This window comes from Fusarium phalaenopsidis (genome assembly GCF_050370095.1).
Source record: "Fusarium phalaenopsidis strain FUZ10S chromosome Unknown contig_32334, whole genome shotgun sequence".
In the NCBI taxonomy this organism is placed as follows: Eukaryota; Fungi; Ascomycota; class Sordariomycetes; order Hypocreales; family Nectriaceae; genus Fusarium; species Fusarium phalaenopsidis.
Window position 1 is genome coordinate 34,517 of NW_028145390.1, and position 25,529 is coordinate 60,045.

Here is a 25,529-nt window from a genome sequence, read left to right on the forward strand (position 1 = left end):
TCTTGGGCTTCAGATGGCGATTCGAATCCAGCCTCCGTGACCTCGGACGCGGCATCGCTGGGCGTGCAGCTAGCATCGCCCAAGCCTTGCGCTTGATACGGTTCGGCCGAAGACCTTGCGGGAGATGGGGTATGGGCTTCAGAAATGGCATCGTCGTGGGAACTGCCGGCGGGTGCTTCGCTTGCCTCAAGTGGCGCTTGGGTCACCTCGACGGGGCTGGTAGTCCGCGGAGAGTGTGTGCAAGTCGAGGGGGAATCCGGATGACACTGGGCGTCATAACAAGCGCCATGGTCAGAGACGGCATCGACCATCATATTGCTCCATTCACTGACTAGTACGGGTCGAAGCTCTTGCCCGTCCGCCGCAACCGGGCATGGCTGGCTTTCAGGGCTAGTAGGAGGGGTTACGAAATTGATATCTTGAGAGGCGGACGCATCTCCAGTGAGTACGTGACTCATCTTGCAAGAAGGGTTCTGGCTCGGTTCGGTATCAGTGAGGTGAGAAACTTGAGTCCCCCTCGGCCAAGCTGGGGCGGCTTCCGCTTGAGCTGGGGATACTATTGGCGCAGTGACCACGCCAATGGCAGCTTCTGATTCAGTTGCGCCATGTTCGATGCCGGTGAGATCTAGACGTCGGTTGTCAGAACCTTCCGCCTAAACGGAGCACCACAACGTCAAAGACCTACCTAGATAATCAGGAGTGCCAGCACGTGCTGCGCAAGAGTGCGAGTTGTTGAGTTCTCGACTGTCGTCATTTTCATCTTCAGTGTCAGACTCGACATCAGAGGGAATGCAAATCGCTGTGTCGCTGGATTTTCCAAGAGCCGAGAGGGCCTTCTTCTGCAAAGATACCATGTCTGGCTGAGAGGCAGGAGGAGTGAGGCTTTGCCGCAGCTTCCGCTGTTCAGAGTCAAAAGTCGCCGAGGCCATGATTGCGTTATAGAGTATAGAAAGGAAAAGAGATAAGGGGTTTGGTGTTTGCAGTACAGCCAGGTGAGGATGGGCGGGCATTATCCGGCTTTTATGGTCGCTGCTGAACCTTGCGGCAACATGAGTGGTAACCGCTTGCGGGCGCCCAGCTCGATGTCTCCCTGCTGCCTCCTTGTGTTCTCCAAGACGGTGATGGATCGGATGGAGGCAGACACGTAACTGCTTCTCCCTCGTCCCAATCACCTCACTGCCGGGCCACACCAAAGCAGCTATGCTGAACACATGATGACCCCCTTGATTCAGCTTGCCGCACATCGTCAGGGATTCGCGCCGCTCGTTGGCAAGGCAGAGTCCTCGGGGAGATACCAGATGAGGCAGGTATTCATGCCTATTGGGCTGTTCACGCACGACACGTCATTTCCAGTCGGTCACAGCATCGGGTAGAAAGTTTCCGGCAGCACTGGCTCTTCCGTCGGACTGTGATGGAGCTCAACGCCGCGTCTCGCATGTTGGTCGTCCACAGCCACGAACTTAGTGAGCAATTCAGAGGGCGCAAGAGCACCAGATGCCGTCATAAACGCGCCATGAACCACAAAACAGTGAGACAATGGTGGCATGCGTGCGACACCAACAACTCGCCGGAGTGTGCCCGTCCTCGTATTCTCCTCTTCATCCAATCATCCCTCTCAGTACGTTGGCCTGCCCCCGTGTTAGGGGCTGCTGAGCCATCACGAGCGGCACAGGATCGTGTGGGCAGAGGACCGGCAGATAGTCTCGGCAGCCCCTGAACAGGGAAATGGTGACTCGGAGGCCGCCAAGCGAGTCGTGAACTCACTCACCGCAAGATCTGGGGACCAATCGGGAAGCAAGGTCGTGTTGGATGCCTCCGTAGCCACCTGTACCAGTTTCAGGAGGCGGGCCTGAGATGGCACCATCAACCATCATGCTTTCAGGGGCAAGGAGGGGATTGATGGGCCACTGCGACATTTCTGCCATTGGCTGGGCGTTGTTGGAGGCCTCACGAAGACAAGCATCGTCGTGAGATGCTCTGCTGCCTGGGAAGTATCGAAGCACTGTGAGGTAGTCCGGTGGGGGGAATACCTCCGGGCTGCAAGTCGTTGTTAGAATCCGTGAGAAGAGGGCAGAAAGGAAAGCCATACGAACCGCAGAGTGGACAAAGATAACAGAGAATTGGATGGCCATGAGCGGTACTATTCTCCTCATGCCGTCCAAGACCTAGTTCTGGGGACGGGAGCAGGTGTCGCCCTGATCGATCGATTCCCGCATAGCTTCATCTCAATGCAGGACGATGACGCGGCAGGAGAGGGGCTGGGGCTGGGGCTGGGGCTGAAGGCCGCGATGGCCGCCGAAGATGTGAAACGGTGGATGCAAATGGGCGGAGGGTGGGAGGAAGCAGAGGTCAAAGATACATGTTCACACAGGCGGAGGAGGTTGCTGTCTTATATAGAGAGAGTCACGTGATGCGTGGTCGGCAGCGCGGGCGGCGAGAGCGCTTTGCCTGTCTGGGCGGTGCCGCTAAACCGGAGGCAGCAGCAGCGAGTCCGCGATTACTTATTATAAAGCTAGTTTTATTAATATTATAGATATTATTTAATTAGATATTATACTTTGCGATTATATTTATTATAAGTATAAACTAATTATAGATAATAGCTAGATTTTTATACCTAGCTTTTTAGTAATTATATTTCTAAAAAAAATATATCTTAAGGTCTAGGTATTACTTAATAAAGTTTAAAGCCTAATATATACTAATTAATAGCGCATCGCGATTAGTAAGTAATTAATTAGTTATTTCTTTTATACTATAACATATATAATAAGCGAGCGCCACAAACAAGCGAGCGCTATATTTTTCCCTCCTATACCTAACTTTTTATTTAATTAATTAATTATTAATCACTAAATATATTAGACCTAAATACTAAGGCTAGAATGCTTCTTGCCCTTTAAGCCCTTTAAAATAACCTAAAACTAAGCATTTAAAGCGCTATAGGGATATATAAGATTAATAAGCGGCGGCTATATCGCCGCTAGCAGGGCATTTAATCCCGACGCGATACTATCCCAAATTCACGCCGACTATCTAATCTAGAGGAATAGATCATAGTTTAATTCATTCTTAACCTAGATGCGCGAGGTTTTCCCCCGCGACTATGTGCTATTAAAGTAATAGCTAATTAACTACTTGCCGACTGCGACGCACTACCTATCGGTAAGCGCTAGGCTTCTAACTTTATTAGGTAATAAAAAAAGCTAAAGATGCGTTTTTTTTATAAATATAACTACTAGAGGGCTAAGTATAAAGATTTAAAAGAAATCTAGAAGTGGTTTTAGCTTATAGTAAATATAATCATAAAGTATAATATCTAATTAGATAATATCTAGAACTTTAATAAGACTAGCTTCCTTATAGGTATAATTATAAGCAGAATAGTTATTATTAGCGTAAAAAGGCATAGTTAATTAAAATTAATATAGCCTAGAAGCTAGGAATAAATTATAGTAATTTAGGCGATTAATATAGAGGGCTAAGCGATTTAGCTATTTATTATAGGTGCGGGCTAATATTACCTCGCTAATTAATATAAAGAAAGCAACCTCCCGGGCGATTAGACTATTATAACCTCTTAAAATAGCTAGACTAATAACGAGACTAGTCTTAAGTAGCTAAAGCACTTTAACTAGTATATAATTAAGCAATTAAATAGTCGCTATTATTTTTTAATTCTTAATAGTTATAAAAGTTATTACTTTATTAACTTTAAGAGATATTATAAGAAAAATAAAATTATTATACTTTATATATTACCTTATTTATCTTATTTACTTTAGCCTCTTAATATTAAGTACTTTAGCCTATTTAAAAAGGCTTATAATTAAAAAATAAAGCATTTAATTAGATACTTTATTACTTATATTTCTAAGACTAAGTTCTTCCTAGCCTTTTATGCTGCTTATTAAGCTATTATAATAAAATAAAATATTAGGTCTACTTTTAGAGGGGCTAGACTTATCCCTCTTGACCTAGAAAGTATAGTCTTAAAGCTTAATATATAGCTATAGACTCTAACGCTGGTTAAGGAGGAGGCTAGGCCCTTAACCCCTTGGGCTTTAAAGACCCTAAGGATAGTGCTTAAGGCTAAATCTTAGTTTAAATACCTTAAAAGATAAATTAGAAGATATTAAAGTAGCTCCCTAGAGTTAATTCTTAAGGCATTAAAGTATCTTTCTAAGGGAATAAAGGCAATTATATATAAGATAATATTATTAAGGGCTAAGATATAGGATCTTTAATAGGTAAATAAGATACTAAGCCGGCGCTAGAGGGTAAAAAGAACCTAGCTATAAAAGAAAGGGGTAATAATAGTAGAGAAAGGAAGGTAAGTAATTAATTAAATAGATATTAATGCGCAGGTAGTAGCTAAATTATCAAGAAGTAATAGTTAAGGAAGGTTAGCGCGACTAGGAGTTTAGCACTATAGAGTATATAGTAAGCCTAGTTATAATACTAGAATATATTAAGTAGTGATTAAGACCTCTAGGGAAGAGTATAGCAAGTAGTTTTAATTAATTAATTAATTTATTATGTTTTTATTATAATCTTATTAAAAAGGGTTAAGAAAAGTATAGCGCTTACTTATTTACGGTGCTTGCTTATTATATATATTATAGTTAAGAGGGAAATCCTTATAAGTCTAAGTTAAAAATAAATTAAATAATAATTTATTCCTTAAGATTAGATAGTCGACGCAATTAAGGGATTTAATTATATCGCGATTAAATGCTATTTTACCGGCGATATAGCCTATGCTTAGAGATCCTATAGAGGTTTATAGCGCATTAAATACTTAGTTTTAGGTTATTTTAAAGTACTTAAAGAGTAAGAAGAGTTTTAGCCTTAGTATTTAGGTCTAATATATTTAATAATTAAAGAATTAATTAATTAAATAAAAAGTTAGATATAAGAGGAAAAAGTATAATATATACTTATATGCGATATATACTTATTATATATATTATACTTATTATATATATTATATAATTTTATATAATTCTTTAAAAAAATTTTAAGAAAATCCTTTATAAAGTAGTTTATAAATAAGCTTATTTATATTATATACTTAGCTATTTCTTTATAAAAGGATTTTTTTTAAAAATTTAAAAAATTATTTTAAGATTTCTTAAAATATTAAATTTATAAAAATACTTTTTTATATTTATAGCTATTTTATAAAAAAAAGTTAAAAAGTCTAGGGTAGGCTATGTTTTATAGTATAGTATAATAATATACTTACTTGCCTAGTGCACTTACTTATTAAGTAATATATATAATAAGCAAGTTAGCTATATAAGCAAGTTAGCTAAAAATCCCTTACCTAATATCTTCTCGATTTAATTAATTAATTCTTAATTACCTAGTATATTATCTATAAATTATAAAGCTAAAATGCTTCTTACCTTTTAAGCTTATTAAAATTAATTAAAACTTAGCTTCTAATAAGCTATAAGAGCCTATAAGGTTAATCGCAATACTCTTATTAATTGCTATAAAGGGATTTAATCTTAATGTGATATTATCTAGAAATTACGCCGGCTGTTATAGTCCTCTTAGGGGAGTAAGAGGCCTAAGTATTACTGAAAGCGGTGAGATGAGAGCTGTTTCTAGCAGCTAGAAAGTCAAAACAAACATAAGTCGCAATGTAAAGAAGGCACATAAGAGGTAATCTAAAACTAAGTTGATTCTATCTAAAAGCTGCTGGATCTGGCTATTATAGAGCTAGATTCGTCACGTGGGGGACCTATGTGACTGGGGCATGTAACACCGGCTATCTAATCTAGAGAAATAGATCCTTATTTATTTTATTCTCGACCTAGATTCACGAGGATTTCCCCCTTAGCTTTATAGTATTAAAGAAATAGCTAATTAATTACTTACCGACCGCGACGCGCTACTAATTAGCACGCATTGGGCTTATAACTTTGTTAGATAATACCTAGAGCTTAAGACGTATTTTTTTTAGAAATATAACTACTAGAGAGCTAAGTGCAAAGATCTAATTATTATCCATAAGTGGTTTTAGCTTATAGCGAATATAATCGCGAAGTATAGCATTTATAACGGTCTAGCTAAGTATATTGACAACTAGCTGAACGACTCTAACGAGTATCCTAAAGCTAAGGAAGAAAGGAAAAGAAAGTAAAGGAGAAGAAGCGGAAAGAACCCCCTTTTAGCTGTTGAGCTTATGTGGGCCTCGGTGCTTATGTGGGTCTTGGTCGAGAGTGCAAGCTGAGACCCCCACGGGCTCAGCCCGTTACAGCATTTAATTAGATAATATTTAAAACTTTAATAAGACTAGCTTTCTTATAGGCATAATTATAAGCGGAATAGTAGTTATAGGCATAGAAAGGCATAAAAAGCTAAAATTAGTATAACTTAAAAACTAGGAATAGATTATAGTTATTTAAGCGATTAATGCGAAAGGCTAATTAATCCTGCTGTTTATTATTAGTGCGGGCTAGTATTACCTTGCTAATTAATATTAAGAAAGTAACCTCCTAGGTGATTAAGCTATTATAATAACCTAAAATAGCTAGACTAATAATAAAACTAGTCTTAAGTAGCTTAAGCACTTTAACTAATATATAACTAAGCAGATAAATAATTACTATTAACGTACTTAATAAGTATGTGTACTAGATAAGTAAGTGCACTACTTGAATTTCTACCTTAAAAGGCAATTTTAAATAAATTCTTAAAAATTCAAACTAGGCTTAAAATAGCTAGGTTTAAAAAGTCAGGCTTATTGCATAATATATAACCTATGGTAATTTTTTTAGATTTTTATAAAAATTCTTACTAAGCTAGTATAATAATAACCTATTTACACTGTGTAATTCGCTATTTCTATATAAAAGAAAATTTTTAAAAATCTATAAAAATTATTTCTAAGCATTATATATAGTTAAATAGCTAGAAATATTTTTTTAATAATTTTAATAATTAAATCGCTAGTTTTAGAAATATAAGATTTCTATATTTTTAATTATATAATATGCTAGTGCATATACTTATTTAGTGCACATGCTTATTATATATGTTATCTCTTAATCCTTAATAGTTATAAAAGTTATTACTTAATTAAATTTAAGAGATATTACTAGGATAATAAGATTATCTAGCTTTATATATTACTTTATTTATCTTATTTACTCTAGCCCCTTAATATTATATGCTTTAATATACTTAAGAGGGCTTATAATTAAGAAATTAAGTATTTAATTAAATACTTTATAAATTATATTTTAAAGACTAAGTTCCTTCTAGCCTTTTATAATATATTTTAGGCTATAATAATAAAAAAAAATATTAAGGTATTTTTTAAAGAAGCTAAGATTATTCCTCTTAACCTAGAAATTATAGTCTTAAAGCTTAATATATAGCTATAGACTTTAATGCCTACCGAGGAGGAGGCTAAACTATTAAACCCTTAGGTTTTAAAGACCCTAAAGACTATACTTAAGGCCTAATCTTAGTTTAAATACCTTAAGAGATAAATTAAAAGGCATTATAATAGCTCCTCTAAGTTAATTATTAAGGCTATAAAGTTAATTACTAAGGCACTAAAGGGAAATATATATAAGATAGCTCTAATAAGGGCAGAGATCTAAGAGCTTTAACTAGTAAATAAGATATTAAGCTAGCGCTAAAGGGCAAAAAGGACCTAACTATAGAAAAGAGGGGTAATAATAGTAGAGGAAGGAAGGTAAGTAATTAATTAAATAGATATTAATGCATAGGTAGTGGCTAAATTGTCGAGGAGTAGTAATTAAGGGAGGTTAGCGTGACTAAGTGTCTAGTATTATAATATCTATAGTAAGCCTAGCTATAATATAAGGACTTATTAAGTAGTTATTAAGATATCTAGGGAAGAATATAATAAGTAATTTTAATTAATTAAATAATTTATAGTATTTTTATTATAATTTTTAATTTTTAAAATAAAAAAAAATAACTAACTTACTTATATAACTAACTTACTTATTATATATATTATATTAATATAATTTATTAATAAAAAATTTCTTTTAATATATATAATAAGCTTATATCTTAGATAAGTATATATCTTAAAAATCTTTATCTTTTATATTAGAAATTACTATAAAAATACTATAAACTATTTAATTAATTAAAACTACTTACTATACTCTTCCCTAGATATCTTAATCACTACCTAATAGGTTCTTATATTATAATTAGGCTTACTATAGATACTATAATACTAAACCCCCGGTCACGCTAACCTCCCTTAATTACTACTCCGCGATGATTTAGCTACTATCTATGCATTAATATCCATTTAATTAATTGCCTACCTTCCTTCCTCTATTATTATTACCCCTCTTTTCTATAGTCTAGTCCTTTTTGCCCTCCGGCGCCGGCTTAGTATCTTATTTGCCTATTTAAGATCTTTAACCCTAGCCTTAAGTAAGGCAACCTTATATATAACTATCTTTATTCCCTTAGAAGAAGACTATATAGCTTCTAGAATTAACTCTAGGGAGCTACTTTTATGCCTTTTAACTTATATCTCGAGGTATTCTAACTAAGATTAAGCCTTAAGCATGGTCTTTAAGGTCTTTAAGACCCAAGGGGTTAAGGGTTTAGCTACCTCCTCAGCAGGCATTAGAGTCTATAGCTATATATTAAGCTTCGAGACTATACTTTCTAGGTTAAGAGGAATAAGCCTAGCTCCTCTAAAGGCTAACTTAATATTTTTTTCTATTATAGTAGCCTAAAATGCGGCGTAGAAAGCTAGAAAGAACTTAGTCTTTAAAATATGGGTTATAGAGCATCTAATTAGATACTTTATTTCTTAACTATAAGTGCTCTTAAGCATGCTAAAGCACTTAATGTCAAGGGGCTAAAGTAAATAAGATAAATAAGGCGGCATATAAAGCGTGATAATATTATTATCTTAGTAATATCTCTTAAAATTAATAAAATAATAACTTTTATAGCTATTAAGGATTAAGAGATAATAAAAACTAATTAATCGATTAGTTATATACTAGTTAAAGTGCTTTAGCTACTCTAGACTAGTCTTATTATCTATCTAGCTATTTTAAGTTATCGCAATAGCCTAATCGCCTAGGAGGTTACTTTCTTAGTACTAGTTAGCAAGGTAATATTAGCCCACACTAATAATAAATAGCGGGATCGCCTAGCCTTTTATATTAATTACTTAGATAATTATAATCTATTCCTAGTTTCTAGGCTATATTAATTTTAGCTTTCTATACCTATCTATGCCTATAATAACTATTCCGCTTTGAATTATACCTATTATAAAGCTAGTCTTATTAAAGTTATAGATATCTTTTAATTAAATACTATACTTCGTGATTATATTTACTATAAGTATAAACTAGTTATAAATAATAGCTAGATCTTTATACTTAGCTCTCTAGTAGTTATATTTCTAAAAAAAACATATCTTAAGGTCTAGGTGCCACTTAATAAAGTTAGAAGCCTAGCGCTTGCCGACGGGTAGTGCATCGCGGTCAGCGAGCAATCAATTAGCTATTTCTTTAATACCACGCAGTCGCAGGGGAAATCCTCGTGAATCTAGGTCAAGAATAAACTAAATAATAATCTATTCCTCTAGATTAGATAATTTATATAATTTAGGAATTTAATCGCGTCGAGATTGCATGCCTTTTTGGCGGCGACCTAGCTTTTTAAGGCAGATATTATAGATTAATGCAGCGTATTAGATGCGTAATTTTGGGTTATTTTGAAGCGCTTAAAGGGCAAGAAGTATATTACCCTTGCTATTAAATTCAGATATGTTTAGTGGTTAAGAATTAATTAATTAAATAAAAGAGAGAGAGATTAAGGGATTTTTAGGACATATACTTGTCTGGGATATAAGCTTATTATATATATTATAATAAAAATTATTAATAGCCTAGCTAATATTTTTCTTATAAATAATATAATAAAGATATATTAATAAGTGCCTTTATAAATATAATTTAGTTTTTACTCTTCTTAAATTAAGTTTGTTTCTCGGTGACTTGACGTGTAGGTTATATTAGGCGCTAAAACCCCGGCCTAGTAATTACTAGCATCTCTCCTTTTTTTCTTTCTTTCTTTCTTCTACTTTTCTTTCTCATATAGTAGATGACTAACAATAACAAGCGCTTCCTTGGTCGCTAATAACATTATTATCACCTGGCACAAAATTCGTCATGTCTGAGCCAATGTCATATGATGTCCTGTTCATAGACCAGTCTCAGAACTATCCCATTCCGCTGCCGACTCCAAATGACATGGACGGCTCCGAAGTCTTACCCAGCAACCCTGGCGGCGCTCGCCTCGTGAGAATGCAGCAGAGATTTTTCATGAAGTTCGGCGTGGATGTTCAACCCATCGAGGCCCATAACATACTATACGTCGCAAAATCTACGACGGTGCCAGTCCCCAAGGTCTACGCTATCTACCAACGTCGAGAGAAGCAGAGCGTTGTCACATATGTTGTCATGCAATTATATGCAGGGCACGACGCTCTTGAACTTATGGGGTAGCCTCGACCAGGCTCGTAAAACCTCCATCGCCAAGACTCTTCGGGCATACTTCGATCAGCTTCGGCAGCTGAAGCACCCGGCGTTTTTCGGTAACATTGACGGCGGGCCACCGCTCGACGATATATTTTCGGCGATACAGGGTACCAACGAGACCAGGGGATCCTTTGCAACCGAGGATGAACTGATAGACTGGATTATTCGAATATACTCCCTCGAAACCGGCGAGCGTATGGCCTATAAGACTCGGTACTACCAACATATCCTGCCATCTGTCCTTCGTGGCGATGGTACTCCCATCTTCACCCATAATGACTTTCAGAGAGAGAACGTCACCGTGCGGGATGACGGAGTTCTAGTTATTATCGACTGGGAGTTTACGTCCTGGTATCCTATATACTAGGAATACTCCACGGCTATATTTGCCAACGGCGGTTAGAACGACGATTGGCACGAATATCTACGCATAGTCTTAGATGAATATCCAAACCAGTCTCTTTGGTTGTCAAGTATGAAGCTTGAAATGTGGTCTTAAAATGCTCAGAGGCGCACGAGTAAGCAACACCCCCCCCCCCTTTCTCCAAAACACTTATAAAAAGGTTTATGAGGGGGGCAAAAGAGGGGGGGGGAGGGGGGGGCCCCCCCCCCACGAGGGGGGGGGGGGGGGGGGCGGCCGCCGCGGGGGCCAAAATAATTTAAAGAGGAAAGAAAGAACTGGACCCGGGGCCGGCGGGGGGGGGGGGGGGGGGCCCCCCCCCCCCCACCATTGAGGACGCCTTAGTTAATAAGTTTGTTGTAGATGTAGCCGGGCAATATCAGCGTCCGGAGTTATTTGCACATCACTTTGAGGCGACACTTGTGGAAGTAAAAATGTTTTTGTTTGAATTCTAAGTCGTCTAATTAGAGTGCTGCGAAATGCCTCCTCTTCTGCTGTCTTTATCCATTGAAACCTTACCCATCACAAGCAGTTTGTGAATCCCAATTGCGAGACCGACTTGTACCACCGCGTCTTAAGGGCGAATGGCCGTCACTTTCATCTTTCTCGGACTTGTGACTGCATGTGTCCCATCATCTCAGCAGCCTCGAAGGCATACTTGCATTTCATCCTCAGCGCCTTGCCATAGCGATACATAATAAACGGGAACGGCACACAAGCCAGTGTGAGAAAAGCTGGTATAGAGCTTGCCCAATGTATTCCAAGGTTGTTGTACATCTTAGCGGTGAACAGTGGAAACACAGCGCCGACAATCGAGCGGAAAATGGCCGCCGCTGCGAGAACAGAGGCAGCAAATATCGTGTAAGAGTCAATCAGGTAGTTGACCATAGGTAGAATAACAAGGACGCAACCGAAGCCAAAGGGCGCAGAGAGGATGATACTGACGGACCAGTGGATGCTGGGGTAGTTTGTCCACGCAAAGGTAAACATGCCTATGGTTAAGGCTATGGCACCGACTATGGCTGGTGGTAGTCGAGACTCTGCAGTTGCCTTGTTGGATAGAAAGAGTGTCATGTAGCGCCCATTATCGTAGATAGCATACGCCAGGCCCAAGATGATACCGACAGCGATGCCTATAAACGCAAGTCCACCGGTGCCCTCGCTCCATCCTCGATCTCGGTTGTACACAATGGGCATGCCAGCCATGAACATGTAGACAGTGCCGTAAATAATGGCCATGTAGAGTGAGGCCACTAACACGATGGGTTCCCGGAACAGAAACACCCAAGGTCGTACTAGAGCTTTCTTGAAAACTTCAGACGGTTGCTTCTTGCTCTGAATATCTTCAAGAACGCTGAGGTAGACCTTGCCATCGGCTTTCGACAAACAGCTCGCTCTTCTGGCGAGAAGCACAGGTCCATAAGTCTCAGGGACAAAGACGACGCCGAGAATCCCGATTACCCCTATGAAGATGCAGCACACGCCTTGGACCCATCTCCATCCAACTGCCTCTGATACGAGGCCACCAACGACAGGACCCAGGATGGGGCCGAGGAATGGTGCGACACAGTAAAGTGTCATGGCGAGACCTCTCTGAGCTGGAGCGAATAGATCAGCAATGGTGCCACCTGAGTTGACTAGAGGCGACCCGCCAAAGGTTCCGCCGAAGAATCGCAAAAGGAGGAGCGAGGTAATGTTTTGGCTGCCAGCGGAGCCTCCAACAAAGGCCACCATGGCAACGTGGGAGGCGATCCAAAGAATTTGTCTTCCATACAGCTCGGATCTTTGGGTCATCACGGGCGGTCAGTGAGGGATTGATACTTTTGCATAGTTGCCAAGTGAAGATAATACTCACTATTAAACCAAAACGGTTAGCTTTGCATACCCTAAGGGATGCTCGAAGAGTAGACATGTGCTTACCAAGGGGCCCCATACGGCTGGCCCGATTGCGAATCCGAGAACAAAGAGGGAAACACCGAAAATGAAGACTTCGCTGCTAATGTTGAAGTCTTGCCTGAGTTCGTTGGAGGATACAGAGTATGCTGATGATGTGAAGGTGATAGCGAAGACAGACAGCGTCACGATGGTGGTAATGAACCATTTCCTGAATCTGGACCAGTTCATGGGGTTCTCAGGGTCATTCTTTCGGAACTCGACCAAGAAAGGATCTTGCTCTGTACCTTGGCCATGATATGTGTGAGCCATTTCAGCATGGCTTGGGTCGCTGGCCGTGGATTGTTGAATCATAGCGAGAAGATCAATGAAAATCTGAAGGAGACAATGCAGAAAGTAGATAGGTTAAGTTTTTGATTGCCACGGGTTCGGAAAGCTGCCTCATCCTAAGCTGGTATCTATATATCTTGCTATCTCGGGGGATGGCATCTCAAGAGCGACCAGAGCGGAGGGCGGAGTGACATGTCACTGGTCACTGACCCGAAGCCATTGAGGAGCGGATGTGAATCTTACTGGCTGGCGGCTGGAATTCGGTGGCGCTACCCAATTGCATCACTTTCCGCTGCGGAGGCCGAGACCCCGCTGGCCACTCACATCAGCCATTCATCTCCCGCTCGTGCCGTCCAGACTACTCCATTACCTTCGTTACCGAAATCTGCTTAGAATCATTACTTTGGAGTGGAATCTGGCTGGCTGTATCTTATTTTGTTGGTGCCATGGCTTCAGCGCCCCAACAGCAGGGACAAGGAAACGCATCACCCAAGCCTCTTCGTAGGCAGCGGTTAAAGGTCTCCAACGCTTGTCAAGTTTGTCGACTGAGAAAGGTGAAATGTGATGGCGGTCTTCCAGGTATCCTTCGTTCACTTCTCTTACCCCATTACCCCTCACGAGATGAGACTGATAAATATCATCACTATAGCATGTACCAGATGTCGGGCACGAGGGAAGACTTGCACCTACGACCACGAGTCCACAACCGTTGCCCAAGAGGCCAAGCGTAGGCATTCCGTTAGAAACCCTCAGCCAATCCGCCCCTCTTCGGCCACGTCTCCTGCCTTGGGAGCCCACGCATCCCAGACACTATCGGTACCTGTGACTGGAATAGCCTTGACTTCAGCAACTGAGACATCATCGACACTACCTCCGTCCCCTGGGCCGCAGGGCCTGGACCGGGACCAAGACTCACGCCAAGATCAAGAATCTCCTTGCTACATTGCTCACGGCCGGTTTTCTGGCCAAGTCGAAGCGGCAATCGATGTGAGAGCAGGGCTCGTCCCTGCCACTACGTCAAACCTTGTTCCGTTTGTTGATGCCCCCCTGTTTGGAGAGATCGATCTGGACTCTGCTTCTCATGCTCTGAGTTGTTCCACGGAGCTGCCTCCTCGGGCGTATGCCGACAGACTTGTGGGTATATACTGGCAGCACGTTCACGCTGTGGAGCCCATCTTGGATCGGACACGCTTCTTCCGTGACTATGAAGCGTCGTACTCTGGAGCTGATACAATACCCCGAGAAGACCGTGATATCTGGTTTAGCATACTCAACACTGTCTTCGCCTTGGCAGCACAAAGACAAGAATCAATTCTCATGAAGAAACGGGACGAAGAGGGCAATTACTTTTTTCAACGTGCATGGGCACTTATCCGTCCCGAGACGATTCTTTGGAAGCCTGGGTCTATCGAACTGGTGCAGTGTCTGATGCTGTTGAACAGATATATCCACTGTACAGAAAACCGACATAAGACGTGGATGACGGCGGGTCTGGCGATGCGAACCGCCCAGAGTATGTGTTGTCATGTTTCACAGTCAATCTCGGCAGGGAAGGTTTCCGACGAGGCCCGAATATGGAAACAGGTCTGGGTTAGTTGCATCGGGCTCGACCGGTAAGCTATTTGGATAAGAGGAAAGTGGCAGGCAAGCAGTTTTAACTCTGAATTAGATGCGTCTCTTGGTCACTCGGTAGATCATCCGCGCCAGTCTTGATCACTTCCCCCAGCAGAACGGAGATTACGTCGTTAAACGATCAAGTGGATGACCGTAGTTTTACACGGGCATTGGAACTTCATGAAATCGGAAACCAGATACAATTAGCACAGACAGAGGATCGAAATAACCTTGCTACTAGGCTGGGACTGCCACGACATTATCAGCACGATAATTACCCTACCGTAGCAGTGGAGCTGGACGCCTGTTTAGACAGATGGGAAAATAGTCTTCCCAGCGACTGGAAGCTGCAAAACCTTCGAGAGGTCGCTGATCGGACGTCTCGCGCAGAACGATATTTGCTTCATCTTCGGTAGGCAGACCCAGCTTCCTTCAAACCATGAATCCTCGTATTATCTTGGTCCTTGATCTTGCTAATCTTGGACTGTAGTCTTCTCCACCACCGGATCTTTCTACATAGACCGATGCTGGCCCGTCTGTACTCGGCGAAATCACACACTGCAACAGTCCCGATATCTGGCTCTCCTAGCCTCAGCGACCGGCTTGTAAAAGAATGTGCGAAAATGTGCATCGAGGTAGCTCAAAATATCACGTCGTTAATTATCGACACACTCGAGCCATATGAACCCATGGGGCTCCTACCGTGGTGGTACCGGGTCTACTATTTACACATCGCAGGTACCATCTTTCTAGCAGCCATGTTTAGGTCCGATTTGTACACCGAATTCGTGTCGAAGTCCTGGCACAGTTTGATATCTGCTTTTCGTGCACATGAGCATCTAAGTGTGTACGTTCAACAGTGTATTAGGAAATTCGAGTCGCTCTACGCGAGGATTTTGGGCCCAAGAAATTCACGTCTAGAGAACAGTGCGGGTACACCGCTCAATGACCGAACCTCCAGCTCTCTGGATACCATCTTTCAGGATGCAGGCATTGACTTTGATAGCTTTCTGTTTGGGATGGAGGATTTCACCACTCAATGTTGAGTTGATATTCCAACGTACTCGTCGACCATAGCGTTACGAAGCAAGTCTACTCTGGTGGGGTATCATCATATTGAATAATTATGCTGTATGTATATAGCCTAAGGTGCCTTCTCAAGAGTATCACCCTATTCCTTCTCCCTAGCTATGTGTCTAGTTCGGCTTATCGGACGGACGAACCTCATGTACAGCCCACTTCCTATCGTCGTGTCGTGCACGCTCGCTCGACTATGGCTGATGGCTGTTCATATACAGTTCCGGGACAAGAGGCGACCTCGCTCTCGTTTCGTGGTAACTCGTTCGGAATTGCCCCAAAATCTTCAGTCAACGCTCTGCCAAGATGTTGGTCTGAGATGGGCATCATCGCCCACAATACGGCTTTCCCCGCTGTCCTCCATATCCGCAGATTCCCAGTTGATGCCACCAACTTCGTATATGTATGTGGCTTCATAGAGTTGTGTTCAACTCGGCTCATCTCACTTGCATGTTTGCAAGTCCTGTCGAGCCGAATGGCAGTGATGAGTATTGGTGTTTATAGCTCAGCATGATGCGAAATAAGGGAATTTCCGAGCAGTTAGAGGTAATAAAAGTAATTGGGTCTTGATATGTGTGGACTGGCTGTGAAGTGATAGTATTAAAGGAGGGGGTATTGCGATGATCAAGGATACTTGTCGCCGGCCACCATGCTGTGCAAGTCGATCGCCTCTGGGTCCCTCCTTCTCGTCCAGGGCGGATTCATACTTTGATTTACAATCTCTTGCCCGTACTTTGCTGAGTCCGCTGTCCCAAAGATATTAGGACACAAGCGGACCAAGATCAAGCGAAGGGTAGGGAGGCAAGTGCATATCATGCCGACGTTGACTTCGATTATAGACCAAAATGCAACAAACCATTGGTCCCAGGTCGGATTATTTGAGTTGGCGAAGTGAAGCAACGATTGAAGGCGAAGGATGGAAACCACCGTGACACTGTAAGCCTTGGTTAGCAACGTAACGAACCTCAAAAGGTGGGATGGTATACGCACAATGTCCCAAGAAAAAACATGATTACCACGCCAACCTTCTTCTTCCAATGTAATCTCAGGTGAATGACTTGGCTCAGGGGCATGGCGATCATCCAGATGTCGACTGCGACGCCGGTTGCGGCGTTGACCCATCCCAGAGCATTTATGTCGACACACGCGCCACTGTATCCCCCCAGGTATTGTGTCCAGTAGTAGTCCACCGGTGCGCACTGGAATATTGCTGCAAACAAGAATGCAATACCGTATAGCGCGTTGAACGCGACCGTTCCCAAGAGGATATACGGACTGATGTTGTCGAAAAAGATGTTGAGGTAGAAGAGCGACAGGCTGAGCTTGATAAAAGACATGGCCATGAAATACAGAATGGTCATTACATAGAAGTACAGAGCGAATTTAGATATTTCGTGAGTCGTCAGTGTCCAGATATCTCTGCCCAGTCCATGGACTGTTAGACACTTAACGCCTATCACCAGACCCGACACTGAGATGGCCAATGTCGCGGCGATTGCCCAATCATCGGAGCTGAGGGCTTGTGTTCGACTGAAAAAGAGTTTGAAAACCAGTCGTGACATGGTGACGAAGATTGCGATGGCGCCTAGAGGAATAATCGTGGCATTGAATCGGTTCGATTTGTCTCGGACGGGGGCTCCGCAGGCTGTCTCAGTCACGTTCTTGACGACTGCGGTATGAAATCATTAGTTCGGTTCCCAACGTGGAGAGAGGGAGGGGGAGATCGAGGGAGTGCGCACAGAGTGCATCCGAGAATGAACATGCACTCTCGATGCAGATTTCGGCATCATCTTGGAACGGTTGGTTGGTGCACATGCACGACAGATCGGTGATATCGCACGTCGAGTTCGCAAGGGCTCCATAGAGGCAAGGGGGCTTTAAACAGAGTATCCATCGTTAGATAATAGGACGAGAGAACAAGTGGGGAGCTGAAAAGCAGATGGGACTCACCGCACAAGACGGAAGCCTTGCGACAATTTCTGATGGGGACTCTTCACCGAGGCATGGTCCCAGGAAGACGGCGACGAGGAAGAGGATATAAAGATGCATATTTACCCCATCTTTGGTGTTCAAAAACAGCAGTTGATGCAGTTTCACGTCGCCTTGGTGGAACTGCAATGAGTGGCTGTCGGGTGAGTTTGAGGGTTTGCAGGGCAAAATCACATGGTGATGATGTGGCGGCGGTGATGGTTTTAATGAAGAGTACCGACCAGTCGTTAAACGTCCCTCATCTTGACGTCGACCGGCCAGTAATTGGCGGCTGAGCCTTGCCCGAAGGCGCGTAGCCAGGACCTCTGGCCAGTAATGAGATGGCGTCCCTGCACCCCGGACGAGTCGTTTGATTGCCGTGGAGTCGCCTGGACTTGCCACTCTGTCTGCCGTTACATCTGGACCGAGGTGGTTCGAGTCAGCGCGACCGGTGGGTTTGCGGGGTGGCCACAAATCGACAACGTGAGGCGAACATTGACGCATCTGGACGGTCTAACTAGTCTGTATTCACGGTCCGCGATTCATGAGTGTTTGAAGTGCCGGTGGAACAAGTTAGCGGTCAGAGTTGAAGGCTCTAGAAGGCTAGTTGGTGACGCCGGTGACGTTGCCGGGCTGAACGTTGACAGAGACAACATGACAGCGCTTTGATCGCCTTCAGGGTTTAAAATGCTCCGCCTGAACTATTGGCGTCGATCCCGGATCTTTCAGCCCGTACCCCACAAAGACATGGATCCTGTGTGGGGAATATGGATACCAATTGTCATAGGTTTTATGTCAAATAGGGGCCATCTATCTCGAGTTGATGGTATCGAGCGAGCAATATGCCGCAGGGCAACTTTCTGGGCCAAAGAGGTGCTGTTTCGGCAGCGTTTGAGCTAGCCCTGCGCCCAGGGGGGCTGGATGAAGGGAGAACATGAAAAGCCAATCATGAGGCTGGAATCTTCGACTGCTGGCGATCAGATATGGAGCGTGTGAAGGAATCCCGCCCTCCAGGAACAGATGCCAAGTCTGACCTAGCTTCAAACGTTGCTAGACGGATTTCCTTTCTGAGGTCACCTCCTGGAATCACCTAGCTTGCGAGGCTACGTACCTGCACTTTAGTGAAATGTTCCAGAACCCAGCCACTTGGGAGACAAGCAGCTGCGGACTAATTAAGGTGAGACAGCTGCAGGTTGCTTGATGGAAAGTGTGACAAATGAGTGTATGACATGCTATTGACTGCACACAGGAGCTTCCCGCCTGGTATCTTCAGATCGAGGCACTCAAGAATTGGTAACTGAAACTTTCTTCAGTCGCCGCCTGGGTATGATCACATGGGAAGATATTCCCCTAGGAGCGGTTCTGCATGCGTAGCTCCTGGCCAATCTGACGAGAGGAGAGGAGCATAAATGGCCACGCGATCAATTTCCGAACAAGGATTCAAAAAGTCAAGTTGAGGTACAGTAACAATTGTTCAAGAGACAAAAAGAAGGACCAAAGGAGAAAACCGGAAGAAGGGAACAAAAGGCAGTCTACCCTCGCTTTAGGGAGATAGCGCAGGCATTATGCCTGGGTTCCTTTTAACCTCTAATGAGATATGGGAATAACTAGTAAACTTGGGGTAATGAATAGTATACTGAGTGGAACAATGATGGCTGTTCAATTAGTGTCTGCAGTAAAAACATAGAGGGGAGTGAACGCCGAGGACCTCAAGGCTTCCTACACGCATGGTGCCGGGCCGACACCTTCTCCACTTGTCTCCCTAGAGGCACAGAGTACCAGCGGATTCATATCCCCCTATTGGTTCTTTATCAGGTCACTATGATATGCGCTGTGACCAGATGCTTATCTATTATGATACAATGGTGCGTGAACTTGCTACTCGCTTGAAAACCAGTGCTGGAATAGGCATCGGGGTATAGAAGAGCTGTGGCATTCTTTTCTTCTTTCTATCCTCGGGATGGAAGATCATAACTCATGAGCAGAAGGATACATTGCTATGGGCAAATAGGCACCTCAAATCGGCCCAATATCCTATACCACAGCATCTACTTTTATTATTTTATCAACTTCTCTGGCCTAGGAAGAGGCAGAGAGGCCAATCACAATGTGTACCAAAGAACTTGGTTTTTTGATACATTTGAGCATATCTCAATAAACTCAATGACATATAACAGGTTTTTAAACTATAGCTATCAATCTATCGGTCCTATTTTTCTGGCCCAGTGGGAGGCTTCAACATTGACAAAAAACACATTTCTCTTCACTTCTATGATATAATGACCCTATGCCAGCACAGTTACCTGATACCAATCTCTCTTCCTACGTGCAGGAAAAGACTAGGCCAAGATGCATCATTAGAGGCACAGGAATCTATCAGCAGCTATGTAAGACTGCTTGTTCTACCAACCAAGGAGCTGGTCAACTATAATAGTAATAGAAGCCTTACCTACAGAGAGATTAGTTACTCTGTTCCTAGGAAAGTAAAAAGGATCCCTCATCAACTACTTCATTCCGTCCTCTTGAGATAACCTGACGCTTGACTAGGTCTACCTATTGTGTGATTCTGTTGCTCATTAGCTAAGTTGTCTTCTCTCAGAGTCACGAGTGGCCCATTTCTCGCGCATTGCATGCCATCAAAATCAGTGGAAGAACGTTTTTTTTTTAATTTCTTTATGCATCGATGTCAACGCCTGTTTATTCCCGGCCTGTTTATTCCCGGCCTGTTTATCAGAGGTAGGGTATACCCACAGTATCAACTCGCCCGAGGCAGAGTCGGAATTCAGCCGCTCTTTACTGCTCATGCAGGTTGCTCTGATCTCCCTTGACAAAGGATATCCACGTCGACTGAGTTTCCTTGTTTGGAGAGGCCATTTGAAGCGCTTCGAGTCGCCCATCCGGTCTTGGCAGGTCAAGTCTTGGGACCTTATTGCCGGCATACGGCCTGTCGCATCAAACATTTGTAAGTGGGCCCCTTGTTGGTCCGTTACGCTTGATTCAGCCGCAGTGGGCCATGGAATGAAAGCTCGTTCTCAAGTCGGACACAGTCGACAGCCTGATGCTCTTGGGTACGCTGGAGTACATAAAGTTGTTGCTGGTTCCTGGCATGAAATGTTTTGACACCTCTTGCTGTGTTTCCACCCCCAAATACTCGCCAAAATGTTCTTATCACCCTTGGTGCCCCTATTAACCTGCTTCCTCGTCGCTACTCCACGTCTGGCAGCCAAAGTTTGGCTGTTCAACTCAAACAACTGCGTTGACCCGTCGGGCATGAAGACATGCTATGATAAAGCCTTAAGTGCAGCCCTTGAATGCTTCGGCGTCAAGAAATGCACAGAAGAGGAAGCGGATGGGGAATCTGAGTGTGCACTTGCTTGTCGTTGTCTGCAAACCCAGGACGAAATTGATTGTGCGTTAACGCATTGCTGGAATCAGGTGAGTCAAGTTACCGCTTGGTGCGACATAAGGAGAGGGAAAGATTATGCTGAGAAAACTAGGTTTATAGTTGCGAATACCAGCAAACAGTCGGAGAGCTGAGCAATTCTTGCTCTAGAGTCGACTGGGAAGCCATTCTGTTCTATCCCGCCCCATTTGATGCCCCTGCTGCGTGCTCGTGTAATCTGGGACAGCCCACGGTGTCTCTCAAACGTCTTATAGAAGAGGGGAAATCTTGCACCGACAAGATTGGAGACTTGGCAGGTCACGACCCCGAAGATGTTATAGAGACTTGTTTGTGTTGTCAAACTAGTGGTCTTTCTATGTAAGCCCGTTACTAGTTCCCGCGGTCCATGGCTACGTTTCGTAATGCTGATGTACCAGTAATTGGAATGTGTGCCCGGATATGAACCCGTCTCTTATTGGTGCCGACGACTGGTACAATCTCGTCCCCTTGGATAACTTCCCGACGTGCGGAAAGTACATGGACGACATCTCCTGCGTTGGTGATCTCGGATTTCCACCACCTGGCGCAGATAAATCGGCAAAGTTCTACGCGCCGGGCGAGTTTCCCAAAAACGGAATCGAGACGACAATCTCAAACCTTGATGGTAGCGTTACAAGTCCCCTTAGCGGCGAGACATTCTCATGGACTCTTGGGGCGATAGAACACACTGTCATAGTGGCTAGTGTCGACGCGAAGCCAACAGGAAGCGCTGGTGGCGAAAAGGCGGATAATTAGAATGAAGACAGCGATGAGGATGATGGGGAAGATGTCGCTTCTCTTCTATCTCCACAGCTGTGGCTCATTGCTTTGATTTGCCTAATTCTGGTTTAAGTTATGTCGAGATTTAGGTTAGCGAGGCATTCGGAAGTGTACAGTGACAGGCGCTTGTCTCTTGCGTACGATAGGTGAGTTTTGACTGTTTCATTAACGTACATGATAAGCATGCGACGCATCCAAGTATGCGACGCACTTTTCCCTCCTACACCTAACCTTCCACTTAGTCAATTGATTCTATAACCACCAACTATGTTAGACCCAAATATAGAGGCTAGAACCCTTCTTGCCCTTCAGGCCCTTCAAAATGACCTAAAGCTAAGCGTCCGATGCGCTGCAAAGATCTATAAGGTCTCTAAGCCAAGGCTACGTCGTCGCAGACAAGGCATTTAATCGCGATGCGATTGGATCCCAAAGTTACGCCGACTATCTGATCTAGAGGAACAGATTATTATTTAGTTTATTCTCGACCTAGATTCGCGAGGATTTCCCCCGTGATAGCATTTTATTAAAGAAATAGCTAATTAACTACTCGCCGACCGCGATGCGCTACTTATTAGTAAGCGCTGGGCTTATAACTTTATTATATAATACTATAAGCTTAAGATGCGTTTTTTTATAAATATAATTATTAAAGAGCTAAATATAAAGATCTAATTATTATTTATAATTAGTTTTAGCTTATAGCAAATATAATTATAAAGTATAATATCTAATTAGATAATATCTAGAACTTTAATAAGATTAGCTTTCTTATAGGTATAATTATAGCCGGAATGGTTATTATAGGCTTAGAAAGGCATTTAAAGCTAAAATTAGTATAGCCTAGAAACTAGGAATAAATTATAGTTATTTAAGTAATTAATATAAAAGGCTAGGCGATCTAGCTATTTATTATTAATGCGGGCTAATATTACCTTATTAATTAATACTAAGAAAGTAACCTCCCGGGCGATTAGGCTATTATAATAACATATATAATAAGCGAGCGCCATAGACAAGCGAGCGCCGCACTTTTCTTAACCCTCTTTAATAAGATTATAATAAAAACACAATAAATTAATTAATTAATTAAAACTACTCGCTATACTCTTCTCCGGAGGTCTCAATCACTACTTAACACGTTCTAGCATTATAACCGGGCTTGCCGCATACTCTACAGTGCCGAACTCCCGGTCGCGCTGACCTTCCTTAACCACCACTTCTCGACGATTCAGCTACTACCTGCGCATCTATATCCATCTGATCAATTGCTTGCCTTCCTTCCTCTACTATTATTACCCCTCTTCGCTATAGTCTAGTCCTTTTTGCCCTCTGGCGCCGGCTTAGTATCTCATTCGCCTCTCAAAGGTCCTTGACCTTAGCCCTTAATAACGCATTCTTATGCATTATTGCCTTTGTTCCCTTTGTAAGAGACTTTAAGGCTCCTAGAATTGACTCTGGGGAGCTACTCTTATGCCTTCTAATTCGTCTCTCGAGGTATTTAGACTAAGATTCGGCCTTAAGCACTATCCTTAGGGTCTTTAAAGCCCAAGGGGTTAAGGGCCCGGCCTCCTCCTCAACCGGCGTTGGAGTCCGTAGCTACATATCAAGCTTTGAGACCACACTTTCCGGGTCAAGAGAGACAAGTCCAGCCCCTCTAAAAGCAGACCTAATATTTTATTCCGTCATAGTAGCTTAATAAGCGGCATAGAAGGCCGGGAAGAACTCAGTCTTAGAAACATAGGTAATAAAGCATCTAATTAGATACTCTATTTCTCAACCATAAGCCTTTTTAAGCAGGCTAAAGTACCCGACGTTAAGAGGCTAAAGTAGATGAAATAAATAAGGCGGTATATAAAGCGTAATAATCTTATTCTCCTTATAATATCTCTTAAAGTCGACGGAGTAGTAACTTTTATAGCTATTAAGGACTAAAAGATAATAGCGACTATTTAATCGCTTAATTATATATTAGTTAAAGTGCTTTAGCCACTTAAGACCGGTCTTATTATTAGTCTAGCTATTTTAGGAGGTTATAATAGTCTAATCGCCCGGGAGGTTGCTTTCTCTATACTAGTTAGCGAGGTAATATTAGCCCGCACCTATAATAAACGGCTGAATCGCTTGGCCCTCTATATTAATCGCCTGAATCACTATAATCTATTCCTGGCTTCTAGGCTATATTGATTTTGGTCGACTACGCTTTTCTACGCTAGTAATAACCATTCCGCTTGTAATTATACCTATAAGGAAGCTAATCTCGTCAAAGTTCTAGATATTATCTAATCAGATGCTATACTTCGCGATTATATTCGCCACGAGCCGAAACCACTTCTAAATTTCCTCTAGATCTTTATACTTAGCCCTCTAGTAGTTATATTTACGAAAAAAACGCGTCTTTAGCTTTTCTTATCGCCTAATAAAGTTAGAAGCCTAGCGCTTGCCGATAGGTGGCGCATCGTGGTCGGCAAGTAATTGATTAGCTATTACTTTAATAGTATATAGTTACGGGGGAAAACCTCGCGCATCTAGGTTAAGAATAAATTAAACTATAATCTATTCCTCTAGATTAGATAGTCGGCGTGAATTTAAGATAATATCGCGTCGGGATTAAATGCCCTGCTAGCGGCGACGTAGCCGCTACTTATTAATCTTATATATCCCTATAGCGCTTTAGATGCTTAGTTTTAGGTTATTTTAAAGGGCTTAAAGGGCAAGAAGCATTCTAGCCTTAGTATTTAGGTCTAATATATTTAGTGGTTAATAATTAATTAATTAAATGAAAAGTTAGGTATAGGAGGGAAAAGTGCGGCGCTCGCTTGTCTGCGGCGCTCGCTTATTATGTACGTTAAGCTAAAATAGTTAGACTAATAATAATATTAGTTTTAAGTAGCTTAAGCACTTTAACTAGTATATAAGCAACTAATTAGTTAATTCTTATTATCTTTTAATCCTTAATAGCTATAAAAGTCACTACTTTGTTAACTTTAAGAGATATTATAAGAAAAAGAAGATTATTATACTTTATATACCGCCTTATTTATCTTATTTACTTTAGCCTCTTAATATTAGGTACTTTAACCTACTTAAGTAGGCTTATAGTTAAGAAATAAAGCATTTAATTAGATGCTTTATAACCTATATTTCTAAGACTGTAAGAGTATCAGGCAGGTGCAAAACTAATCCAATAGACCAAAAGATCCGCCAGTGTCAGCACAACGTGCTAGCACTGCCTGCCACATCAGTATATAAGGAGGCCCTCAGGCACTTCGCATCCTTACAAAGACTAAGTTCTTTTTAGCCTTTTACGCCGCGTATTAGGCTATTATAATAGAAAGAAATATTAGGTTAGCCTTTAGAGGAGCTAGGCTTATTCCTCTTAACCTAGAAAGTATGGTCTTAAAGCTTAATATGTAGCTATAGACTCTAACGCCTACCGAGGAGGTAATTAGCCCTATGACCCCTTGGGTCT

At 42.3% G+C, this 25,529-nt stretch overlaps 4 protein-coding genes across 4 annotated transcripts; 1 reads left to right on the forward strand and 3 right to left on the reverse strand.

The window, feature by feature from the left end:
• Positions 1-331: 331 nt before the first annotated feature.
• Positions 332-929, reverse strand: LRP88_14154 (uncharacterized protein; the record flags this gene model as incomplete). Its single annotated transcript, XM_083250504.1, has 2 exons — positions 332-390; positions 686-929. The coding sequence occupies 2 exons, from the start codon at positions 927-929 to the stop codon at positions 332-334; spliced, it is 303 nt and encodes a 100-aa protein (XP_083093569.1).
• Positions 930-10,208: 9,279 nt separating this feature from the next.
• On the forward strand, positions 10,209-10,944 carry LRP88_14155 (kinase-like domain-containing protein; the record flags this gene model as incomplete). Its single annotated transcript, XM_083250505.1, has 2 exons — positions 10,209-10,496; positions 10,555-10,944. 2 exons carry the CDS (start codon positions 10,209-10,211, stop codon positions 10,942-10,944), a joined length of 678 nt encoding a protein of 225 aa, XP_083093570.1.
• Positions 10,945-11,574: 630 nt separating this feature from the next.
• On the reverse strand, positions 11,575-13,224 carry LRP88_14156 (MFS transporter; the record flags this gene model as incomplete). Its single annotated transcript, XM_083250506.1, has 2 exons — positions 11,575-12,753; positions 12,898-13,224. 2 exons carry the CDS (start codon positions 13,222-13,224, stop codon positions 11,575-11,577), a joined length of 1,506 nt encoding a protein of 501 aa, XP_083093571.1.
• A 3,291-nt stretch (positions 13,225-16,515) lies between these two features.
• LRP88_14157 (CFEM domain-containing protein) lies at positions 16,516-17,940 on the reverse strand (the record flags this gene model as incomplete). Its single annotated transcript, XM_083250507.1, has 4 exons — positions 16,516-16,825; positions 16,882-17,560; positions 17,631-17,766; positions 17,842-17,940. The coding sequence occupies 4 exons, from the start codon at positions 17,938-17,940 to the stop codon at positions 16,516-16,518; spliced, it is 1,224 nt and encodes a 407-aa protein (XP_083093572.1).
• Between the last annotated feature and the right edge of the window lie 7,589 nt (positions 17,941-25,529).